At 45.1% G+C, this 24,359-nt stretch overlaps 1 protein-coding gene across 4 annotated transcripts in view; it reads right to left on the bottom strand.

The window, feature by feature from the left end:
• Window positions 1-24,359, bottom strand: part of LOC139240496 (5-aminolevulinate synthase, erythroid-specific, mitochondrial-like) — a 41,794-nt gene that overhangs the window by 4,152 nt on the left and 13,283 nt on the right. For all 4 annotated transcript variants that reach the window (XM_070869032.1, XM_070869030.1, XM_070869031.1 and 1 more), the window contains 5 exons: window positions 22,001-22,223; window positions 8,909-9,093; window positions 7,970-8,149; window positions 4,141-4,305; window positions 931-1,199 (listed from right to left, as the gene is read on the bottom strand). In XM_070869032.1, the coding sequence (XP_070725133.1) occupies window positions 931-1,199; window positions 4,141-4,305; window positions 7,970-8,149; window positions 8,909-9,093; window positions 22,001-22,223 (1,022 nt within the window). The remainder of the gene's footprint in view (window positions 1-930; window positions 1,200-4,140; window positions 4,306-7,969; window positions 8,150-8,908; window positions 9,094-22,000; window positions 22,224-24,359) is intronic.

Raw genomic sequence — 24,359 nt, 5'->3', positions numbered from 1 at the left:
CCAGTTAAAACCAATAGATTCCATGGCTCTCTGATCTCATCCTTCCAAAATAACACCTTCCCATTACCTACACCCCTCACTGTTTCTTCATCGGCTAAAGTGTCTAAAACACAGCCACCCTTCCTGATAACCTCTCCACTTTCAGTTACAACATTTTTCCTGACATTTGTCCTAAAATTGCCCATGGACCCCTGTGCCGTTCTTTCCTTGCTGCTATCGGCTGTCAAGAGTATCACCCCGGCTTTACTTTATCTGTTTAATAATCTTTCTGTAAGTTTGCCCCTTTCAGATGTAGAGCCCGTCTATATCGAGTTCTCCTTGTTCTTCTGCCTTGTTTCTCTGATGCTGTGATTGGAAGCGATATTCTCGGAGCAATCTGACCAGGGCACTGGGCTGTATCAGACTGAGTTTTGGAGGATTGAACTCCGCTGTTGTGTAATATGCCCCCGGATCGGGTAATACTTACTTTCACACCACCTCTTACAGTTTGCAAATGGTGAGCAGCAACTCGACTTAATGCCCTGGACACCCTGGGTCTCTTTCTACTCCCAGCCCTCTCCACCGATAAATTCTATCCCACCCACAGAGTACATGTGCCTCCTGCTCTTACTCCCAATCCTCAACGGCTTGTATTTGTCTGTACTCAACCTCATTTACTGCCGATCAGCTCTGTTGCAAACTCTGTCGAGCTCCCTTTGTACGACCTTGGTTGTTGCTGCTGAGACTACATTTCTTTCCTGTCAACCTGGGATGTCATTTCAAAAGCATCTGAGGTCAGGCAGACAGGATCTCTTCAAGGTTCGGTTAATAGGTACAATTATCAGGTAATGCAAGTATAGTGAGGCACAGCCCTGTGTCACTGCTTAGACAGTGAGATTACCCTGGCACTGTGTCACAGGTTATATGCTACTGAGGACACCAATCACTTACCCGTATGGGGATGATGTGGCTGGGGCAATTGATGACCGGCAGACCTGCGTCCATCAGCAGCTGCCGCATGTACTTGACGTTGCGCTGGTGAGAACGTCGCAGCGCCTGACCTTCCTCGCTCTTTAAGGTGCGCAGGGACTCCAAGGCGCCCGCCAGCACCATCGGCGGCAGTGCTGTGGTGAAGATGAAGCCTGCGGCATAGGATCGCACCGTATCGATGAGGGAGGCTCTGCTGGCAATGTACCCGCCCACACAGCCGAAGGCTTTACCTGGAGAGGATGAAGCATTTTACATTTAATTTCAGCCATGCATGACTCGGGGAATAAATACCCTACCCCGTGTAGCACTGAGAGACACCCTGTACAAAGCCCTGGTTAGATCACACCTGGAGCACTGTGACCAGTACTGGGCACCACACAGTACGAAGGATATATTAGAGGGAGTGCAGTGTAGATTTAGCAGAATGACACCTGAACTCCAAGGGTTAAATTACAAGAAGAGTTTACACAAACTAGCGTATTCCCTGGAATTTAGACGGTTAAGGGGTGATTTGATCGGAGCTTTCAAGATTTTAAAGGGAACTGATCGGGTAGGTCGAGAGAAACTATTTCCGCCGGTTGGGGAGTCTGGGACTCGGGGCAAAGTCTAAAAATTAGAGCCAGGCCTTTCAGGGGTCAAATTAGGAACACTTCTTCACCAAGAGGATGGTAGAAGTTTGGAAAACTCTTCAGCAAACGGCAATTGATGCTGGGGGTCAATTGTGAATTTTAAGTCTGAGATTGATAGATTTCTGTTTACCAAAGTTATTAAGGGATATGGGGTAAAGGCGGGTAAATGGAGTTCGGTCACAAATCATGATCTCATTGAATGGCGGAACAGGCTCGAGAGGCTCAATGGTCTACTCCTGTTCCTATGTTCCACCAAAAAAGTGCCACGTTTCATCGCCAGGAACTTCCTTCAGAGCCAATCTCTCGCTCTCGGAGGCTATTCCCTCCCTCCTACATGTATTTTTAGCCATTCGGCAGGGGGTGGACCATTAATATAGGTTTGAAGAGCACTGTATGAGCCTAGACAGTGCGTATCGACAGTCTATTCAACCACATCACAGCCCAGACTGCTTCTGTTCTCTCCTGGTGCCCACGTAGCAGGAGTCACCGGAGACGGATCAGCAGCAGGAACCTTTCCGTCCTCCCAACTCAATGCTGAGGCTGATTGCACTGTCTCCTTCTCCTTCTCTGCTCTAGGGAGAACAATCCCAGCTACTCTAGTGTCCCCACATTACTGAAGTCCCATGTCCCTTGTACTATTCTAGTAAATCTCCAAGTCTATGACACAAACGGTTAATATGCAGGTACAGCAAGTGATCAGGAAGGCAAATGGAATGTTGGCCTTTATTGCAAGGGGCATGGAGTATAAAAGCAGGGAAGTCGTGCTACAACTGTACAAGGTATTGGTGAGGTCACACCTGGAATACTGCATACAGTTTTGGTCTCCGTATTTAAGGAAGGATATACTTGCATTGGAGGCAGTTCAGAGAAAGTTCACTCGGTTGATACCGGAGATGAGGGGGTTGTCTTATGAGGAAAGGTTGAGTAGGTTGGGCCAATACACATTGGAATTTAGAAGAATGAGGCGTGATCTTATCGAAACATATAAGATAATGAGGGGGCTCAGCAAGGTGGATGCACAGAGGATATTTCCACTCATAGGGGAAACTAAAACGAGGGGACGTAGTCTTAGAATAAGGGGCCGCCCATTTAAAACTGAGATGAGAAGGAATTTTTTCTTCTCAGAGGGTTGTAAATCTGTGGAATTCTCTGCCCCAGACAGCTGTGGAGGCTGGGTCATTGAATATATTTAAGGTGGAGATAGACAGATTTTTGAGCGATAATGGAGTAAAGGGTTATGGGGAGTGGGCAGGGAAGTGGAGCTGAGTCCATGATCAGATCAGCCATAATGGTATTAAATGGCGGAGCAGGCTCGAGGGGCCAAATGGCCGACTCCTGCTCCTATTTCTTATGTTGTTATCCTTCCAGAATCGGACACAATGCTCCAGCGGTGCTTAACCAGCATGTTCTAAAGGTTTAGCATAACTTCCTTGCTTTTGTACTCTGTGCCTCTATTTATAAAGCCAAGGATCCCGTATGGCTTTTTAGCAGTCTTCTCAACTTGCCTTGCCACCTTCACAGATTTGTGTCCGTATACCCCCAGGTCGCTCTGTTCCTGAACCCCCTTTAAAATTGTACCATTTAGTTTCTACTGCCTCTCCTCATTCTTCCAACAAAAATGCATCACTTCACACTGCTCTAAGTTAAGTTTCATCTGCCATGTGTCTGCTATGTCCTCCTGAAGTCTGTTACCATCCTCCTCACTGTTTACTACATTTTTGAGTTTTGTGTTATCTGCGAACTTTGAAATTATGCCCTGTATACCCAAGTCCAGGTCATTAATATATATGAAAATATCAATGGTGCTAACACTGACCCCTGAGGAACACCACTGTATATCTTCCTCCAGTCTGAAAAACAACCGTTCACCACTCTCTGCTTTCTGTCCCTTAGCCAGTGTATCCACCCTGCCACTGCCCCTTTAATCTCGAACTTCTTACGAACAAGTTGTAATTTGGTACTTTTTCAAACACCTTTTGAAAGTCCACATACACAACATCAGCTGCATTATCCTCATCCACCATCTCCGTTACTTCATCAAAGAACTCGAATCCAATTAGTGCAACATGATTTGCCATTAACATGCTGGCTTTCATTTAAGTTCTTGTGTCTTTCTGAACTCTGCTCCTCTACTTCCCACTGTTTGAAGGCCTATAGTATACACCCAGCAGCATAATAACTCTGTTCCTTAATTCTATCGAAATAGATTCTGTTTTTTAACCCTCAAGTATATGATCCCTTTCCAGTGCTCTAACTACCGCCCCTTTTCCTTTTCTTCCTTCCGTATCTTTCCTAAATACCCTGTAGCCAGGAATATTAAGTTCCCAATCCTCCCCTTGTTTGAGCCAGATCTTCGTTATTACTGCTGTATCGTGATCCTATGTGTCCACGAGTACCGGCAGATCGCCAACTTTATTTACCACACTCCGTGCATTTACGCACATGCACTCAAATCCCACCTTAGTCTGCTTTGTGCTTCTCCCCTAACAAAAAAGCTCTGGTCCTCAACAGTGGGCAAAGAACAACTGTGACACTGACTCACCGAGTGTTCCCGATATGATGTCCAGTTTGTGCATGATACCATCCTGCTCTCCGATCCCGGCTCCGTGCGTTCCATACAGTCCCACAGCGTGCACCTCATCGACAAAAGTGATGGCGCCATATTTGTGAGCGACATCACACATCTCCTCCAATGGACAGATACCACCTGGACAACAGGAAGAGGACAGTTTAATGACTGGTTTCAAACAGTTACACAGTGAGTGATCCTTATCCTGAATAAACAGTGACTCTGTACAGTTACACAGTGAGTGACCCTTACTCTGAATAAACAGTGACTCTGTACAGTTACACAGTGAGTGACGCTTACTCTGAATAAACAGTGACTCTCTACAGTTACACAGTGAGTGACCCTTACTCTGAATAAACAGTGACTCTGTACAGTTACACAGTGAGTGACCCTGACTCTGAATAAACAGTGACTCCGTACAGTTACACAGTGAGTGACCCTTACTCTGAATAAACAGTGACTCTCTACAGTTACACAGTGAGTGACCCTTACTCTGAATAAACAGTGACTCTGTACAGTTACACAGTGAGTGACCCTTACCCTGAATAACCAGTGACTCTCTACAGTTACACAGTGAGTGACCCTTACTCTGAATAAACAGTGACTCTGTACAGTTACACAGTGAGTGACCCTTACTGTGAATAAACAGTGACTCTGTACAGTTAGTGAGTGACCCTTACCCTGAATAAACAGTAACACTTGTACAGTTACACAGTGAGTGACCCTTACCCTGAATAAACTGACTCTTCAGTTATACAGTCAATTACATTTCCTACATTACAACAGTGACTCAACTTCAAAAATACTTAATTGGCTGAAAAGGGCTTTGCAATATCCTGAAGTCATGAAAGGTGCTATTATAAATGCAAGTCAAGTCTTTCTTATGACCCTTACCCTGAATATACAGTGACTGTACAGTTAGACAATGAGTGACCCTTACCCTGAATATACAGTGACTGTACAGTTAGACAATGACCCTTACCCTGAATATACAGTGACTGTACAGTTAGAAAATGAGTGACCCTTACCCTGAATATACAGTGACTGTACAGTTAGACAATGAGTGACCCTTACCCTGAATATACAGTGACTGTACAGTTAGACAATGAGTGACCCTTACCCTGAATATACAGTGACTGTACAGTTAGACAATGAGTGACCCTTACCCTGAATATACAGTGACTGTACAGTTAGGCAATGAGTGACCCTTACCCTGAATATACAGTGACTGTACAGTTAGACAATGAGTGACCCTTACCCTGAATATACAGTGACTGTACAGTTAGACAATGAGTGACCCTTACCCTGAATATACAGTGACTGTACAGTTAGACAATGAGTGACCCTTACCCTGAATATACAGTGACTGTACAGTTAGACAATGAGTGATCAGTATCTTGCTGAATAAATCGGTAAAGAGCAGGGCAGACCTCCATCATCTCTGTGAAAAGTTAGTGTTTCTTTGCCACCCTGACTGCACACCATCCTCCCTCATATCCATACACATTGTTACCAGATTAGGAGCATCAGCAATAGTTGATAACCACCCCCCCCTTATTCGGACACTGAGGCCAATTATAGGACTGGCCGCCAATGCCCCCCGCACCTTCAGACAATGAGTGTTGGCCACAGCCCAGGTCTGCTCGCCCATCTCTCTGGCAAGAGGCAGTTGACTGCAACTGACAGTAGGGACCCTGGGCAGATTTTCCCCTCCCCTCTCCCCGTAGCTCAGCTTTTCTGAAGACAATGGGAGAGAGAGAGCGAGGCCTTTGCCATTTAATCTAGGCTGACTCCCAGTGTTGTACTGAGGGAATGCTGTGCTTTCGGAGGTGCCGTCTTTCAGATGAGATGTTAAACCAAGTTTGCCTGTTGAGTTGGATGTTAAAGACCCCACAGCCACTATTGGAAGAAAAAAAGGGGAGTTCTCCCAGTGCCCTTGGGGCCAACATACCTCTGAGAACCAACACCACTTTTAAATTAATTACCTGCCCATCCATCTCATTACTGTTTATGATATCCCGTGCGCAAATTGCCTGCTACATTTCCTTATATTTCTACATTGACTGCACTTCAAAAAATAATTAATTGGCTGTGAAGCGCCTTGGGATGTCATGAAAGGCGCTACATAAATGTGCATTGTTCCTTTCAATCTGACTTGGATTATTGAGGGGTTGATTTTGAGGAGTTTTGGACCCTCCCAACCTGGCATGGCAAACTGGAAATTCGGCACGACTTTCTGACCATAATAACAGTGAGCATCATGCCCAAATCTCTCATTTTTGCCACCGCTGAGCAAGGCCCCTCAATTCAGAAAGGAGAACTTGTAAAATTCCACCCCTTCCAAAGTGGGATTTCGAGGGAAAAGTTTAGATCTAACCATGGGAATTGCTAGAGGATGATAATGGAACTGTTGACTATTCATGGCAATCAATTTCACAGACTAGTACAGCACAGAAGGAGACCATTCAGCCCATTGAGTCTGTGCCGGCTCTTTCGACGAGCCATCCAGTTAGTTGCACTTCCTCGCTCTTTCCCCATATCCCTGTAATTTTTTCTCCAATTCCCTTTTGAAGGCAGCTATTGAATCTGTATCCACCACCCTATCAGGTAGTACATTCCATCTCCTAACCATTAGTTGCATTAAGTTGTTCCTCATATCGTCCCTGCTTCTTTTGCCAGTCGCCTTAAATCTGTGCCGTCCAGTTATCGACCCTGCAGCCATTGGAAACAGTCTCTCTCTTTATTTACTCTATCAAAACCTTTCATGATTTTGAACATCTATCAAATCTCCTCTTAGCCTTCCCTGCTCTAAGGAGAACAACCCCAACTTCTCCAGTCTATCCACGTAACTGCATTCCCTCATCCCTGGAACCGTCCCAAAAGCCTTCACATCCTTCCTAAAGTGTGGTGCCCAGAATCGGACACAGTACTCCAGCTTTCTATTGTAGACTCATTTCTATCAGTTAGTCGATAGACCCTGACATGAGGTGATGCAAACCATTGGCTGGATTTTCCACCTTCTGCCGCCCCTATTAGCACCCCGGAGGGTCGGCAATGGTGGCGGTAAGCTCTTCCGGGCGGGTGACCAGCTTCCAGCGCCCCGCCGGGACTTTCGGTGCCAGTTTCGGTGGGGCGCGGAGCATTACCGTCTGGAAGAGGCAAACCGGTGTGCAATGCCTCTGGTTGTGACACCGACTCAATTTTTGGCTGCCGTCCGTCCGATCGGTAGCGCGCGGTGCTGGGGCCGCCTGTGAAAGTGGGCGGTTCAAGCTGTAGCGGCTGCACTGAGGTCAGCAATTCGACCACAGGTAAGTGAGTGTTTTTTATTTTTATTTTTTGCGATTTATGTTGTGGCGTGAGTTACTTATTGGGAATGTTTTTGGTGTTTTTTTTCGGGTTTTAGCCCCCCCCCCCGCCCCAGGCCTCTCTTGGAGTGCTCCGAGGCCAGCTGTTTAGCTTGGGATTTTCGCTTGCTCAGCTGGCCTAGCACTCTAAGAGAGGTGTGCAATGCCTCCCTTAGCAGTCCGCCCCACACTCGAGGCCCAGCTGATGAATTCTGCTGACTGGGGCGCATACTTTACCGCCCCATAGCTCCAAAGTCACCTGTTCGTCCCAAGCATGCTTGTTACCACATGTCTCAACTGTATCCCAAAATATTACTTTCTGGACGAAATATAGCAAACCTGAATGAAATGTTTCTGTCCCACATTTAACTGATTGAAGCTGATACTGGGCTCCCTCCTCCTCTCCTTGCACCGTGATCTCTGAGGCTGGGACATTGACATTGTGTCTAACTCCTTACCGTCCATCGAATGCACCGTCTCAAATGCGACAATTTTAGGAGTCTTTGGGTCCGACTCCCTCAGGAGCTGCTCCAGGTGTTCGACGTCATTGTGCCGGAAGACAAACTTCGGGACTCCGCTATTCCTGATCCCCTGAATCATGGACGCATGATTCCCAGCATCAGAGTAAATCTCACAGGCTGTGGGATTCAAACCGTTTCTTTACCATTTGCTTGCTATGGAGTTAGGTGTCACACTTCAAACAAACAGGACATCAAGATTCATTGGCAACACTGTTTTTGTCTTCCTGTCACTGCGTCTTTCTCTGTCTGGGTTGCTCTCTTTCTCTGTTTCCATCGCTGTCTCTCTCTCTCTCTTTTTCTGTCTCTCTCCCTGTCTCTGTGTCTGTGTCTTTCTCTGTCTGTTGCTCTCTGTCCCCATCGTTTTCTCTCTATTTTTCTGTGTCTCTCTTTCTGTCTGCCTATCTGTCACGCTATTTCTCTTGCTTTATCTCACTATGTCTCTCTCCTCACTATCTCTCCCTCTTACTGTGTCCCCCCTCTTCTCCCCTCTCCTCACTGTCTCCTCCTTACTGTGTCCCCCCTCTCTCTCCTCTCTGTCTCTCTCCCTTGCTGTGTCCCCCCCTCTCTCACTCTCTGACCCACTTTCTCCCTTCCCCTCACTGTCTGTCTCCCTCTCTCGCTCTCTCCATTCCTCTCACTCTCTCTCTCCCTCTCTCTCTCCCTTCCCCTCACTGTCTCTCTCCCTCTCTCTCTCCCCTTCTCTCACTCTCTGATCCACTCTCTCCCTTCCCCTCACTGTCTCTCTCCCTCTCTCTCTCTCTCTCCCTCCCTACCCTCTCTCTCCCTCTCTGACCCACTTTCTCCCCTCCCTCTCTCTGTCTCTCCCTCTCTAGCCCCTCTCTTCCCCAAGCAGCAGTTCTGTTCCTTGTCATTTACCTGGAAGCAGCTTGGCCAGAGTGAAGAGAGTCGAGTCATTAGCCACATAGCAGGACGAGAAGAGAAGTGCGGCATCCTTTTGGTGAAGACCAGCCAGCTCCGATTCCAGGTCCACGTGGAACTTGCTGGTTCCGGAGATGTTGCGAGTCCCACCAGCTCCTGCACCGTACACCTGTACAGTCTCCCTGCAGACAGCAGATTGAGTAGTGTTTACCCGTCATTAATATGTGGTCCTATCAGGCCCTCAGTCTGTCCTCCAGTGCTTCACAACCAAAGCAGTGCCATCACCGTTAAGTAGGTAAACGCGGCAGGCAATGTGCGCACAGCAAGATCCCACAAACAGCAACATGGTGAATGAGCAGTTTGTTTGGTGCTGCTGGTTGCGGGAGAGATGTTGGCCCCAGAACACCGGGACAACTTCCTCTTCCAATAGTCGGCTGGGAGGTTATATGTGTGCAGGGCTGGGAGTTACCTGGGTCACATTTTTTTAATTTCTTCAATATACTCGTCAATTTTCCATGGTATTTGATACGGGGAGGCAAGACCAAGTGCAGTCTCCAGGTGAAACCGTGTTGGAGGGTGGGGCACAATTGGAGCAGGACCTGCAGATACAATTCAATCCCCATTTTAAAGACATGCATTCTGACATTTTAATATACTTTTGATTTGATACTTTTTACAGAAAAATAGCAAAATATAAAGCATTATGGGAAGCAGAGAGGTAGAGTTAGTTGGAGCAAGCGAGTTTTTCAGACTGATACAGGGATTTAAAGGGTTAAATTATGAGGACAGGTTGCATAAACATGGCTTGTATCGCCTTGAGTATAGAAGATTGAGGACTGATCTATTTAAAAAGGATTTGATAGAGTAGATCCAGTGAAACTATTTCCTCTGTTGGGAGAATCAAGCACAAGGCGGATATAATCTTAAAATTAGAGCTAGACCGCTCAGGGGTGATGTCAGGGAGCACTTTTTCACACAAAGGATAGAAGAAACCCACAAAAGGCTGTGAATGCTGGGACAATTGGAGCTTGCAAGACTGAGATCAATAGATTTTTGTTAGGTAACGGTATTGAGGAATCTGGATCTGGAGCGAGTAAATGGAATTGAGATACAGATCAATCATGATCAAATTGAATGGGTCACAGGCTTGAGGGGCTGAATGGTCTCCCTCTGTTCTTAACATAGAATCATACAAATTTATGGCTTGGGAGGCCATTCGACCCATCATGTCTGTGCCAGCCGAAAAAAGCTATCCAGCCTAATCCCATTTTCCAGCTGCTGGTCCGTAGGCCTGTAGGTTACAGCACATTGAGTGCGTATCCAAGTACTTTTTAAATGCAATGATCGTTTCTGCCTCTACCACCCTTTCAGGCAAGGAGTCCCAGACCCCCCATCACCCTCTGAATGAAAAAAGTTCTCCTGATCTCCCCTCTAATCCTTCTACCAATTACTTTAAATCTGTGTCCCCTGGTTATTCACCTCTCGCTAAGGGAACCAGGTCCTTCCTACCCACTCTATCTAAGCCCCTCATAATTTTATACACTTCAATCAAGTCTCCCCTCAGCATCCTCTGTTCCAAAGAATGCAATCCCAGCCTATCCAATCTGTCCTCATAGCTAAAATTCTCCAGTCCCGGCAACTTCATTGTAAATCTCTGTACCTTCTCCAGTGCAATCACATCTTTTCTGTAATGTGGTGACCAGAACTGTACACGGTACTGTAACTGTGGCCTAATTAGTGTTTTATACAGTTGAATCATAGCCTCCCTGCTCTGGTATTTCATGCCTCGGCTAATAAAGGGAAGTATCCCTTATGCTTTCTTAACCACCTTATCGACCTGTCCTGCTACCTTTAGGGACAGATTGGATAGGCTGGGATTGCATTCTTTGGAACAGAGGATGCTGAGGGGACATAGAAAATAGGTGCAGGAGTAGGTCATTTGGCCCTTCGAGCCTGCACCACCATTCAATATGATCATGGCTGATCATTCCCTCAGTACCCCTTTCCTGCTTTCTCTCCATACCCTTTGATCCCTTTAGCCGTAAGGGCCACATCTAACTCCCTTTTGAATATATTTAACGAACTGGCCTCAACAACTTTCTATGGTAGAGAATTCCACAGGTTCACAATTCTCTGAGTGAAGAAGTTTCTCCTCATCTCAGTCCTAAATGGCTTAACCCTTATCCTTAGACTGTGACCTCTGTTTCTGGACTTCCCCAACAATGGGAACATTCTTCCTGCATCTAACCTGTCCAATCCTGTCAGAATTTTATATGTTTCTATGAGATCCCCTCTCATTCTTCTAAATTCCAGTGAATATAAGCCTAGTCGATCCAGTCTTTCTTCATATGTCAGTCCTGCCATCCCGGGAATCAGTCTGGTGAACCTTCACTGCACTCCCTCAATAGCAAGAATGTCCTTCCTCAGATTAGCGGACCAAAACTGAACACAATATTCAAGGTGTGGCCTAACCAAGGCACTGTACAACTGCAGTAAGACCTCCCTGCTCCTCTTGCTATGAAGGCCAACATGCCATTTGCCTTCTTCACTGCCTGCTGTACCTGCATGCCAACTTTCAATGACTGATGTACCATGACACCAGGTCTCATTGCACCTCCCCTTTTCCTAATCTGTCACTATTCAGATAATATTCTGCCTCTCTGTTTTTGCCACCAAAAGTGGATAACCTCACATTTATCTATATTATACTGCATCTGCCATGCATTTGTCCACTCACCTAACCTGTCCAAATCACCCTGCAGCCTCTTAGCATCCTCTTCACAGCTCACACTGCCACCCAGCTTAGTGTCATCTGCAAACTTGGAGATATTACATTCAATTCCTTCGTCCAAATCATTAATGTATATTGTAAATAGCTGGGGATCCAGCACTGAACCTTGCGGTACCTCACATGCACTCCAAGGTCCCTCTGTTCCTCTACACTTCAGTATCTTATCATTTATTGTGTATTCCTTTGCCTTGTTAGGCCTCCCCAAATGCATTACCTCATACTTATCCCGATTGAATTCCATTTTCCACTTTCCTGCCCACCTGATCAGTCCATTGATAGAAGGGCAGGTATGGCTGCTCAACATTGCCAGTTACCGGGTTTTCAGACGGGACACAGAGCGGGGTAAAAAAGGAGAGGGGGGTTGCAGTGTTAATTAAAGAAACAATTACAGCTGTGAGAACGGTTGATCTGATAGAGGGATCATCAAATGAGGCCATGTGGGTTTAATTGAAGAACAAAAAAGGAGCGATCACACTACTGGGAGTGTACTATAGACCCCCAAACAGTCACAGGGAGATAGAAGAATAAATATTTGGGCAAATTGCTGCAAAGTGCAAAAACTATAGAGCTGTAAGAGAGGGATTTCAGCTACCCTAATATCAACTGGGAAAAAAGTAGTGTGAATGGTACAGAGGGTGCAGAATTCCTAAAATGCATTGAGGAGAACTGCTTTAGCCAGTATGTAACAAGCCCAACAAGGGAGGGGTTGGTTCTGGATTTGATTTTGGGGAATGAAGAGGGGCAGGTGGAAGGTGTATCAGTGGGAGAGCATTTTGGTGCTAGTGATCATAATTCAGTAAGATTTAGGGTAGTTATGGAAAAGGACAAAGGGGGACCCGGAATAAAAGTTCTCAATTGGTTTAAAGCCAATTTTGCTGAGCTGAGATGGGATTTGGCCAAAGTGGACTGGAAGCGGCTACTTGGTGGTAAATCAGTGTCAGAGCCGTGGGAGGCATTCAAGGAGGAGATCCTGAGGGTACAGAGCAAATATGTTCCCTTTTTTAAAAAAAAGGTGGCACTAACAAATAGCGAGACCCCTGGATGTTAAGGGACATACAGGGTACGATAAAGAAAAAAAGGGAATCGTATGACGGATACCAAGAACTCAATACTGCAGAAACTGTCGAGTATACGAAGTCATAAGGTGTAATTAAAAAGGATATCATGAAAGCAAAGGGAGAGCATGAAAGAATGTTGGCAAGTAATATCAGGGAAAACACAAGGATGTTTTATAAATACATTAAGAGCGAGGATAATTAGAGAAAGAGTGGGGCCTATTAGAGACCATAAAGGAAATCAGTGTGTGGAGGCAGAAGACGTGGGTATGATTCTTAATGAATACTCTGTTTTCACAAAAGAGAGGGGTGATGCAGACTTTGCAATGAGGGAGGAGGAGTGTGAAATATTAGACGAGATAATCATAATGAGAGAGGAAGTATTAGGGGGCTTAGCAGCTTTGAAAGTGGATAAATCTCCAGGCCCGGATGAAATGTATCCCAGGCTGTTAAAAGAAGCAAAGGAGGAAATAGCAGAGGCTCTGACCATCATTTTCCAATCATTTTCCTAACTTGAGGAAGGACATACTTGCTGTTGAGGGAGTGCAGCGAAGATTCACCAGACTGATTCCCGGGATGGTGGGACTGACCTATCAAGAAAGACTGAATCAACTGGGCTTGTATTCACTGGAGTTCAGAAGAGTGAGAGGGGACCTCATAGAAACGTTTAAAATTCTGACGGGTTTGGACAGGTTGGATGCAGGAAGAATGTTCCCAATGTTGGGGAAGTCCAGAACCAGGGGTCACAGTCTAAGGATAAGGGGTAAGCCATTTAGGACCGAGATAAGGAGAAACTTCTTCACCCAGAGAGTGGTGAACCTGTGGAATTCTCTACCACAGGAAGTAGTTGAGGCCAATTCACTAAATATATTCAAAAGGGAGTTAGATGAAGTCCTTACTACTCGGGGGATCAAGGGGTATGGCGTGAAAGCAGGAAGTGGGTACTGAAGTTTCATGTTCAGCCATGAACTCGTTGAATGGCGGTGCAGGCTAGAAGGGCTGAATGGCCTGCTCCTGCACCTATTTTCTATGTTTCTATGTTTCTGGCTACAGGTGTGGTGTCAGAGGACTGGAGGACTGCTAATGTTGTACCTTTGTTTAAAAAGGGATAGACTGGGTAATTACAGGCCAATCAGCCTAACCTCAGTGGTGGGAAAATTATTGGAAAAAGTCCTGAGGGACAGGATACATTTTCATTTGGAAAGACATGGATTAATCGAGGACAGTCAACATGGATTTGTTAAGGGAAGGTCGTGTCTGACTAACTTGATTGAATTTTTCGCGGAGGTAACCAGCAGGGTCGATGAGGGCAGTGAGTACGATGTAGTTTATATGGATTTTAGCAAAGCTTTTGATAAATTCCCACAGGCAGACTGGTCTTGAAAGTAAAAGCCCATGGGATCCAGGGCAAAGTGGCAAGTTGGATCCAAAATTGGCTCAGAGGCAGGAAGCAAAGGGTAATGGTTGATGGGTGTTTTTGTGACTGGAAGGCTGTATCGAGTGGGGTTCCGCAGGGCTCAGTGCTGGGTCCCGTGCTTTTTGTGGTATTTATCAATGACTTGGACTTGAATGTTGAGGGCATGATTAAGAAGTTTGCAGATGACATTAAAGTAGACTGGTTGATAATGAAGAAGAAAGCTGCAGACTGCAGGAAGATATCAATGAACTGGTCAGGTGGGCAGAACAGTGGCAAATGGAATTCAATCTGGATAAGCTTGAGGTAATGTATTTGGGGAGGTCTAACAAGGCGAGGGAATACACATTAAATGATACGACACTGAAAAGTAAAGATGAACAAAAGGACCGTGGAGTGCAGGTCCACAGATCCCTGAAGGTAGCAGGCCAGTTAGATAAGGTAGTTAAGGAGGCATATGGAATACTTGCCTTTATTAGTCGCGGCATAGAATACAAGAGCAGAGAGGTTATGCTCGAACTGTATAAAACATTGGTTAGGTCACAGCTGGAGTACTGCGTGCAGTTCTGGTCACCGCATTACAGGAAGGATGTGATTGCACTGGAAAGGGTGCACAGGAGATTTACCAGGATGTTGCCTGGACTGGAGAATTTTGGCTATAAGGAAAAATTGGAGATGCTGGGTCTGTTTTGCTTGGAACAGAGGAGGCTGAGAGGAGACCTTATTGAGGTGTATAAAATTATGAGCGGTCTGAGTAGAGTGGACAGGAAGGACCTGTTTCCCTTGTCAGCGGGGTCAACAACCAGGGGGCATATGTTTAAAGTAATTGCGTGAGGTTTTGAGGGGAAATTTCTTCACCCAGATGGTGGTGGGAGTCTGGAACTCACTGCCTGAAAGGGTGATAGAGGCAGAAACACTCACCACATTTAAAAATGGATGTACACTTGAAGTGCCGTAACCTACAGGGCTACGGACCTAGAGCTGAAAAGTGGGATTAGGTTGGATTGCTCTTGGTCGGCCGGCGCGGACACGATGGGCCAAAATAATCTCCTTTCGTGCTGTAAATTACTATGATTCTATATCTTCCTGCAGTCTACAGCATTCTTCTTCACTATCAACCACATGTAAAATTTTTGTATCATCTGCAAACTTCTTAATCATGCCCCCTACATTGAAGTTTAAATCATTGATGGATACCACAAAAAGCAAGGGACCCAGTACTGTGTCCTGCAGAACCCGATTGGAAACATCCTTCCCGTCACTAAAACATCCATCGACCATTACTCTTTACTTCCTGCTACTGAGCCAATTTTGGATCCAACTTGCCACTTTCCTTTGGATCCCATGGGCTTTTACCTTTCTGACCAATCTGCCATATGGAATATTGTCAAAAACTTTGCTAAAATCAAAAGCACTACCTTCTTCAACCCTCCTTGTTCGCTCCTCAAAAAATTCAATCAAGTTAGTCAGACACGACCTTCCCTTAACAAATCCATGCTGACTGGCCTTGATTAATCTGTGCCTTTTGAAATGACGATTTATCCTGTCCCTCAGAATTTTTTCCAACAATTTGCCCACCACCGAGGTAAGGCTGACTGGCCTGTAATTACTCGGTCTATCCCTTTCTCCCTTTTTAAACAACCCTACAACATTAGCAGTCCTCCGGTACCACACCTGTAGCAAGAGAGGATTGAAAAATGATGGTCAGAGCCTCTGCTATTTCCTTTCTTGCTTCTCTTAACAGCCTGGAATACATTTCATCCGGGCCTGGTGAATTATCTACTTTCAAAGATGCTAAACCCCTTAATACTTCCCCTCTCACTATGTTTATCACATCTAATATTTCACACTCTTCCTCCTTAACTGCAATGTCTGCATTGTCCCTCTCTTTTATGAAGACTGACGCAAAGTATTCATCAAGAACCTTACCCATGTCTTCCGCCTCCTCACAAACTTTCTTTTTGGTCTCTAATAAGCCCTACTCTTTGTTTAGTTATTCACTTGCTCTTTATTTATTTATAAAACATCTTTAGGTTTTCCTTGACTTTACTTGCCAATATTTTTTCATGCCCTCTCTTTGCTTTCCTTATTTTCTTTTTTAATTTCACCCCTGCACTTTCTATACTCCTCTCGGCTTTCTGTAGTATTGAGCTCTCGGTATCTGACAAAAACTACCCTTTTTTGCCTTATCCTACCCTGTATGTCTCTTGACATTTCAGGGCCCTCTAGATTTGGGAGTTGCCCCCTTTTTTGGAACATACTTGCTCTGGACCTCACTATCTCCTCCTTGAATGCTTCCCACTGCTCTGATGCTGATTTACGTTCGTAGCTGTTTCCAGTCCAAATTTGCTAAATCACACCTCAGTTTAGTAAAATTGGCCTTTCCCCAATTGAGAAGTTTTATTCCTGACTTATCCTTGTCCTTTGCCATAACTTCGTTAAATCGAACTGAATTATGATCACTATCACCAAAATGCTCCCCCCACTGATACCCCTTCCACCTGCCCAGCTTCATTCCCTAAAATTCAGTCCAGAACCACCCTCTCTCTTGTTGGGCTTGCTACATACTGGCGAAAAAAGTTCTCCAATAAATGCATTTTTAAAATTCTGCACCCTCTATACCTTTTACACTGATTCTATCCCAGTTAATGGTCGGGTTGCTGAAATCCCCGATTATTACTGTCCCATTGTTTTTGCACTTCTCAGAAATGTGCCAACATATTTGTTCTTCCATCTCCCTCTGACTATTTGGGGATTTATAGTACACTCCCAGCAGTGTGATCGCCCCTTTTTTGTTCTTCAGTTCAACTCATATGGCCTGATTTGATGATCCTTCTAACGTATCATTGCTCCTCACCGCTGTAATGGTTCGTTTAACCAATTTTGTAAACCCAGCACCTTTTTTATCTCCCTCTCTATCCTGTCCGAAAACCCTGTCACCAGGAATGTTGAGCTGCCATTCTTGCCCTTCTTTCAGCCATGTTTCAGTAATAGCTATGCTATCATACTTCCACATGTCTATCTGTGCCCTCTGCTCATCTGCCTTATTCACTAGACTCCTCGCATTGAACTAAGTACCATTAAGCACTGCCAAACCTTTTGTTTATTTTCTAGCCTTTGTTTCCTCTGCCTTCCAAACTCATTTACTAATTTACTGCTTTACATTTTCAGCTTTGCTTCTCTCCCTTCTGACTCTACACTCAGGTTACCATACCCCTGCCAAGCTAGTTTAAACCCTCCCCAACAGCACTAGCAAACCTCCCTGTGACTATATTGGTCCCAGCCCTGTTGAGCTGCAACCTGTCTGGCTTGTACAGGTTCCATGCTGCTCCTCAAATTCTGGCTACACTTCAGTCCCACACTCCTGATCTTTGGGGCCCCGTTGCGGAGGGGAGCGGGCAGGTCGGAAGGCCTCCTCGTCGGACTGCTCCTGGGCACGGCCAAGGGGGCCATCAGCCGGTCCAGGCAGCGGGCGGTCGAGGGGGTCGTTCAGCCCAACTGCCTGCCTCTCTTCCGCGGGTACATCTGAGCCAGGGTGTCCCTGGAGGTGGAGCACGCGGTGTCCACCGGTACGCTCGCGGCCTTCCGCGAGAGGTGGGCGCTGGAGAGACTGGAGTGCATCATCGCCCCCGGCAACCAAATTTTAATTTGAACCATGTCTAAAGTTCAGTTTGTTTAAGTTTGTCGGTTTTAGTGCCCCCCCACCCCCCGTTTTAGCCAGGGGGCATTTGTATAATTTGTGTTTTTGGTGCCCTCAAGAAAAAAAAACCAAGGGAGCACTTGAAAAGTTTTTGGAGTGTGACCCCCTCTTTAATCAGGGGGCACTTGATTAATGTTTACAACAAAAATCGTTTTTACAGGTCCCACCTCCCCCAGAAGCAGTCCCAATGCCTCAGGAATCCAAAGCCCTCCCTCCTGCACCATCTCTTCATCTGCTCTATCCTCCTATTTCTGTACTCACTAGCACATAGCACCGGGAGTAATCCGGAGGTTACTACCTTTCAGGTCCTGCTTATTAATCTTTTCAAGCTCCCTAAAATCTGCCTGCAGGACGTCATCCCTCTTTCTACCTGTGTCATTGGTACCGATATGGACCACGACCTCTGGCTGTTCACCGTTTCCCCCCCCCCCCCCACCCCTCCAGAATATCTTGCAGCCGCTCAGTGACATCCTTGACTCTGGCACCAGGAAGGTAACATACCATCCTGGAGTCACGTCTGCAGCAACAGAAACGCGTATCTGTTCCCTTAACTATTGAATTCCCTAACACTATTGCTTTTTTGATCTTCCTCCTCCCTGACTATACAGCTGATCCACCCATGGTGCCGTGGACTTGGCTCTGGCTGTGCTCCCCAAACGAGCCAATACTCAGAACGGAATACTGGTTGGAGTGCGAGTTGCACTCAAGGGACTCCTGCACTACCTGCCTGGTCCTCCTTGTCTGTCTGGCAGTTACCCACTTCCTCTTTGCCTGCAAACTCTTAAGCTGCGGGGTGGCCACCTCCTAAAACGTGCTATCCAGAGATAAGAAATAATAACGGAAAGAAGTCACCGGTGGGGGTAGTTTATAGGCCCCCTTACAGTAGCTACACTGTAGAACAGAGTATAAATCAAGAAATAATGGAGGCATGTAAGAAAGGTACGGCAATAATCATGGGTGATTTTAATCTTCATATTGATTGGACAAATCAAATTGGCAAAGGTAGCCTTGAGGAAGAGTTCATAGAGTGTATTCGGGATGGTTTCTTAGAACAATACATTGTGGAACCAACCAGGGAGCAGACTATTTTAGATCTGGTAATGTGTAATGAGACAGGATTAATAAATGATCTCGTAGCAAAGGATCCTCTTCGGAAGAATGATCATAGCATGGTAGAATTTCAAATTCAGTTTGAGGGTGAGAAAGTTAGGTCTCAAACTAGTGTCCTGAAGTTAAATAAAGGCAATTACAAAGGTATGAAGGCAGAGTTGACTAAAGTGGATTGGGAAAATAGATTAAAGGGTAAGACGGTAGATGAGCAGTGGCAGACATTTTAGGAGATATTTCATAACTCTCAGCAAAGATATATTCCAGTGAGAAAAAAAGACTCTTAAGGGAAGGGAGAACCATCTGTGGCTAACTAAGGAGGTAAAGGATGGTATCAAATTGAAAACAAAGACATACAATGTTGCAAAGAATAGTGGAAGGCCAGAGGATTGGGAAATTTTTTGAAACCAGCAAAGGATGACTATTATGAGCGTAAAATATAAAAACAGACAATAAGAGCTTCTATAGGTATATAAAAGGAAGAGAGTAGCTAAAGTAAACGTTGGTCCTTACAGGATGAGACTGGGAATTAATAATGGGAAACAGAGAAATGCAGAGACTGTGAACAAATATTTTGTATTGATCTTCACAGTAGAAGAAACTAAAAGTATCCCAATAGTGGATAATCAAGGGGCTATTGGAAGGGGGGAACTTAAAACAATCACTATCACTAGAGAACAAGTACTAGGCAAACTAATGGGACTAAAGGTGGACAACTCCTCTGGACCTGATGGCCTGCATCCTAGGGTTTTAAAAGAAGTGGCTGTAGAGATAGTGGATGCATTGGTTTAATCTACCAAAATTCCCTGGATTGGAAAACCACAAATGTAATGCCCCTATTTAAGAAAGCAGGAAACTATAGACCAGTTAGCCTAACATCTGTCATTGGGAAAATGTTGGGAGTCCATTATTAAGGAATTGGTAGCAGGGCATTTAGAAAATAATAATAGTCAAGCAAAGACAGCATGGTTTTATGAAAGGGAAATCATATTTGACAAATTTACTGGAGTTCTTTGAGGATGTAACGAGCAGGGTGGATCAAGGGGAACCAGTAGATGTCGTGTATTTGGATTTCCAGAAGGCATTCGATAAAGTGCCACTTAAAAGGTTACTGCTCAAGATAAGAGCTCATTGGGTTGGGGGTAATATATTAGAATGGATAGAGGATTGGCTAACTAACAGAAAACAGAGAGTTGGGATAAATGGGTTATTTTCCGGTTGGCAAACAGTGACTAGAGATCGGTGCTGGGGCCACAACTATTTACAATCTATATTATTGACTTGTATGAAGGGACCGAGTGTAATGTAGCCAAATTTGCTGATGATACAAAGATAGGTGGGAAAGCAAATTGTGTGGAAGATGCAAAGAATGTGCAAAGGGATATAGATAGGCTAAGTGAATGGGCAAATATCTGGCAGACAGAGTATAATGTGGGAAAATGTGAAGTTATCCACTTTGGATGAAAAATATAAAAGCAAATTATTATTTAAATGGGGAGAGATTACAAAATGCTGAGGTACAGAAGGATCTGGGGATCCTTGTACATGAAACACAAAAAGTTAGTATGCAGGTACAGCAAGTAATTAGGAAGGCCAATGGAATGTTGGCCTTTATTGCAAGGGGGATAGAGTATAAAAGTAGGGAACTCCTGCTACAACTGTACTGAATATTGGTGAGACCACACCTGGTACTGCGTACAGATTTGGTCTCCTTATTTAAGGAGAGATATAGTTGCACTGGAGGCAGTTGATAGAAGGTTCACGAGGTTGGTTCCTGAGATGAAGGGGTTGTCATATGAAGAAAGGTTGAGCAGGTTGGGCCTCCAATCATTGGAGTTTAGAAGAATGAGAGGTGATCTTATTGAAACATTTAAGATTCTGAAGGGGCTGGACAGGGAGATGCAGAGAGCATGTTTTCCCTCGTGGGGGAATCTAGAACTAGAGGGCAAAGTTTAAGAATAAGTGGTCGCCCATTTAAAACGGTAATGAGGAGGAATTACTTCTCTCAGAGGGTTGTGAATCTGTGGAATTCTCTTCCCCAGAGAACTGTGGAGGCTGGGTCATTGAATATATTTAAGCTGGAGATGGACAGATTTTTGAATGATAAGGAAATGAAGGGTTATGGTGAGCGGATAGGGAAGTGGAATTGAGGCCAAGATCGGATCAGCTATGATCTTATTGAATGGCGGTCTCCTGCTCCTATTTCCTATGTTCATATGTTCTCTCAGCCTGGTGGGTGTACTGCAGTGTCGCCAGCCACTGCTGAACTCCAAAACCCAGAGCTCGAGCAGTTTCAGCTGGCGACACTTCCTGCACACATGGTTATCCAGGACATCAGAAGTATCCTGGACTTGCCACATGGCCCAGGATGTGCATTCGATGGGACTGAGGTGCCTTGCCATTTAATAGACTACTTACTAAAATTTATGTAACCTACTGACTTAACTTAAAGAGAAAAAACACTACAATTTACTCAAGTTTATCAAGAACCACAGGGATACTGAACTTAAAGAAAATATATTAGATATCGAGATACTTAACTTAGAGTTAGGCGTGAGCATCCGCTGTCCTCCTCTCCACCGATTCCTACTGTCACCCAATTCTTCCACTTTGCTTGCAATTCACTCTGATTGCGATTTACCCAGCTCTGTCTCCAAGCTGTGTGCTCTAGCTATGTTGTGTTCCAAGTTCTGCAATACTGCACAATTATGGAGACCCAAAACTCAGGTCGCACTGCCAGGAGGGTGTAATTACAGCTTGACATGTTTACATAGGCAGTTGCCATTGCAGATGTGAAGCTAGGATTTTATAATGGTTCAAAAGTTGACATAAAAGTCTGCCAAGAGGAAGTGAGATTTTGTAAATAGGAAGTGTATGCAGAGTTCCTGAGTATGCAATTCAGATGGTGGGCTACCCGCTATAGCGCAAACTCAGAACCTTGCCCCTATGTTTGCCTGTTCCCAGTCCTGTGCCTGCATGTGTGTGAGTGCGCGAGTGTGCATGGGGTTCTTGATCTACTTACACAATGGCTTTCAGGACACGAGGGTGACTGCTCATCCCCAGATAGTCATTGCTGCACCATACAGACACGTCCTTCTTTTCAGCCAATGGCTCGGAGTAATGCTCGGCAAATGGATACGTCTCAGCCTTTCTGTTCACGGTTTTAAACACACGATAGGTGTGGTCGTTCTTCTTCTCCTGAATCTTGCGCTGAAAGAATTCATCGTAGTCAAAGACGGGCAGCTCTGCCGATAAGAAATGGGAAACGTTTGTTGTCAAACCAACCAGGAAAAAAACAAACAACTAACCAGTGACCCCAATTAATCAGCAAACTCAGCTAATCAAATCAATGAACCAAACTAACAGCTAACCAACTTTTAAACCAAATTAACTGAACTCTTCAGTCAGCCAACCAAACTATCCAGCCAGCTAACCAAACCCGTCAAACAGCTAAATAAACCAACCAACCAACAGAACGAAGTAACGAAACAGCTAACTTAGTAAGCAAATATCGAACCAGGCAACCTTCTACCCAACCAACCATAAAATGATGCAATCAAATTAACCATGCAACCAAATAGCCACCCAGCCAATCATACAGCAAAATAAAAAAACAGTTAACCAACCCAACTAAATAGCCAAACAGCTAATAAAATCACATAGAGGGTAAATTCTGGCACAAACTGATTGGGCGGAATGGTTCCGTGTTGTAACTTCTATGTATTTCTATCTACAAAATCACTAACCATGCAATCAAACTAATCAATCAACCAGACTAACCAAACATTCACGCTTGCAACCAAATAACCAGTCAGCCAACTATATAATCAAATAACCAGCCCCCAAAACATCCAGCCAATCAAACTAACCAACATTCTGTTCTGGATTATGAAATTGAGTGGCGGCAGATTAGGAAAGGGGGCAACGAGACCTGGGTGTCATGCTTCATCAGTCATTGAAGGTTGGCATGCAGGTACAGCAGGCGGTGAAGAAGGCAAATGGTATGTTGGCCTTCATAGCGAGAGGATTTGAGTATAGGAGCAGGGAGGTCTTACTGCAGTTGTACAGGGTCTTGGTGAGGCCTCACCTGGAATAGTGTGTTCAGTTTTGGTCTCCTAATCTGAGGAAGGACGTTCTTGCTATTGAGGGAGTGCAGCGAAGGTTCACCAGACTGATTCCATGGATGGCAGGACTGACATATGAGGAGAGACTGGATCGACTGGGCTTTTATACACTGGAGTTTAGAAGGATGAGAGGGGATCTCATAGAAACTTATAAGATTCTGACGGGACTGGACAGGTTAGATGCAGGAAGAATGTTCCCGATGTTGGGGAAGTCCAGAACCAGGGGATATAAGGGGTAAGCCATTTAGGACTGAGATGAGGAGAAACTTCTTCACTCAGAGAGTTGTTAACCTGTGGAATTCTCTGCCGCAGAGAGTTGTTGATGCCAGTTCATTGGATATATTCAAGAGGGAGTTAGATATGGCCTTTACGACTAAAGAGATCAAGGGGTATGGAGAGAAAGCAGGAATGGGGTACTGAGGTGAATGATCAGCCATGATCATATTTAATGGTGGTGCAGGCTCAAAGGGCAGAATGGCCTACTCCTGCACCTATTTTCTATGTTTCTGTGTTTCTATGACAGTTGATAAAACCCACAAGCCCCACACATACTCCTGGTCATGTTGCCCTGGAGGAGGTGGGTAACAGCCAAAATGTTGTTGCAATCTGAAGTCTTGCTGCTTCTTAACCAGTCCAGACAGCCAACCAAAAATTGCCGGGCTCTTGGAAAACTCTGGGAAAGGTGAAGAGTTAAATAATATGATTGGGCAATGTAACAGCTGACAGCAATGAGCCCTTTCACCAGGACTAGCCTGCTAGCTTACAATGGTCACATCCACCCCGATTCATTCCTGTGTTCCTATGCTGTCAGATTATTTTATTTCCATCAGCCGTGCCTCAGGTGGTAGCTCTCTTGCCTCTGAGTCAGAAGGTTGTGGGTTCAAGCCCCATTCCAGAGACATGAACCCATAGTGCAGGCCGACACTTGCCGTGTAGTACTGAGGTAGTGCTGCACTGTCAGAGGTGCCGTTTTTCCATTGAGACATTAAACCGATGCCCCATTTGGCCTCTTGGGTGGATGGAAAAGACCCCCCGGCAATGGGAAGAGCAGGGAAGGTCTCTCCGGTGTCCTGGGCCAATGTTTATCCCCGAACCAACATCACTAAAATAGATGATCTGATTATTATTGCAATTCTGTGTGCAAATTGGATGCTGTGTTTCCTACATTATAACAATGACTACAACTCAAAAGTATGTAATTGGCTGTAAAGCACTTGGGACGTCCTGAGGTAGTGAGAGGCGCTAGATGAATGTAAG

This window comes from Pristiophorus japonicus, chromosome 32 (assembly GCF_044704955.1).
Source record: "Pristiophorus japonicus isolate sPriJap1 chromosome 32, sPriJap1.hap1, whole genome shotgun sequence".
In the NCBI taxonomy this organism is placed as follows: domain Eukaryota; kingdom Metazoa; phylum Chordata; class Chondrichthyes; family Pristiophoridae; genus Pristiophorus; species Pristiophorus japonicus.
This window is presented reverse-complemented; position numbering and strand designations above follow the sequence as displayed.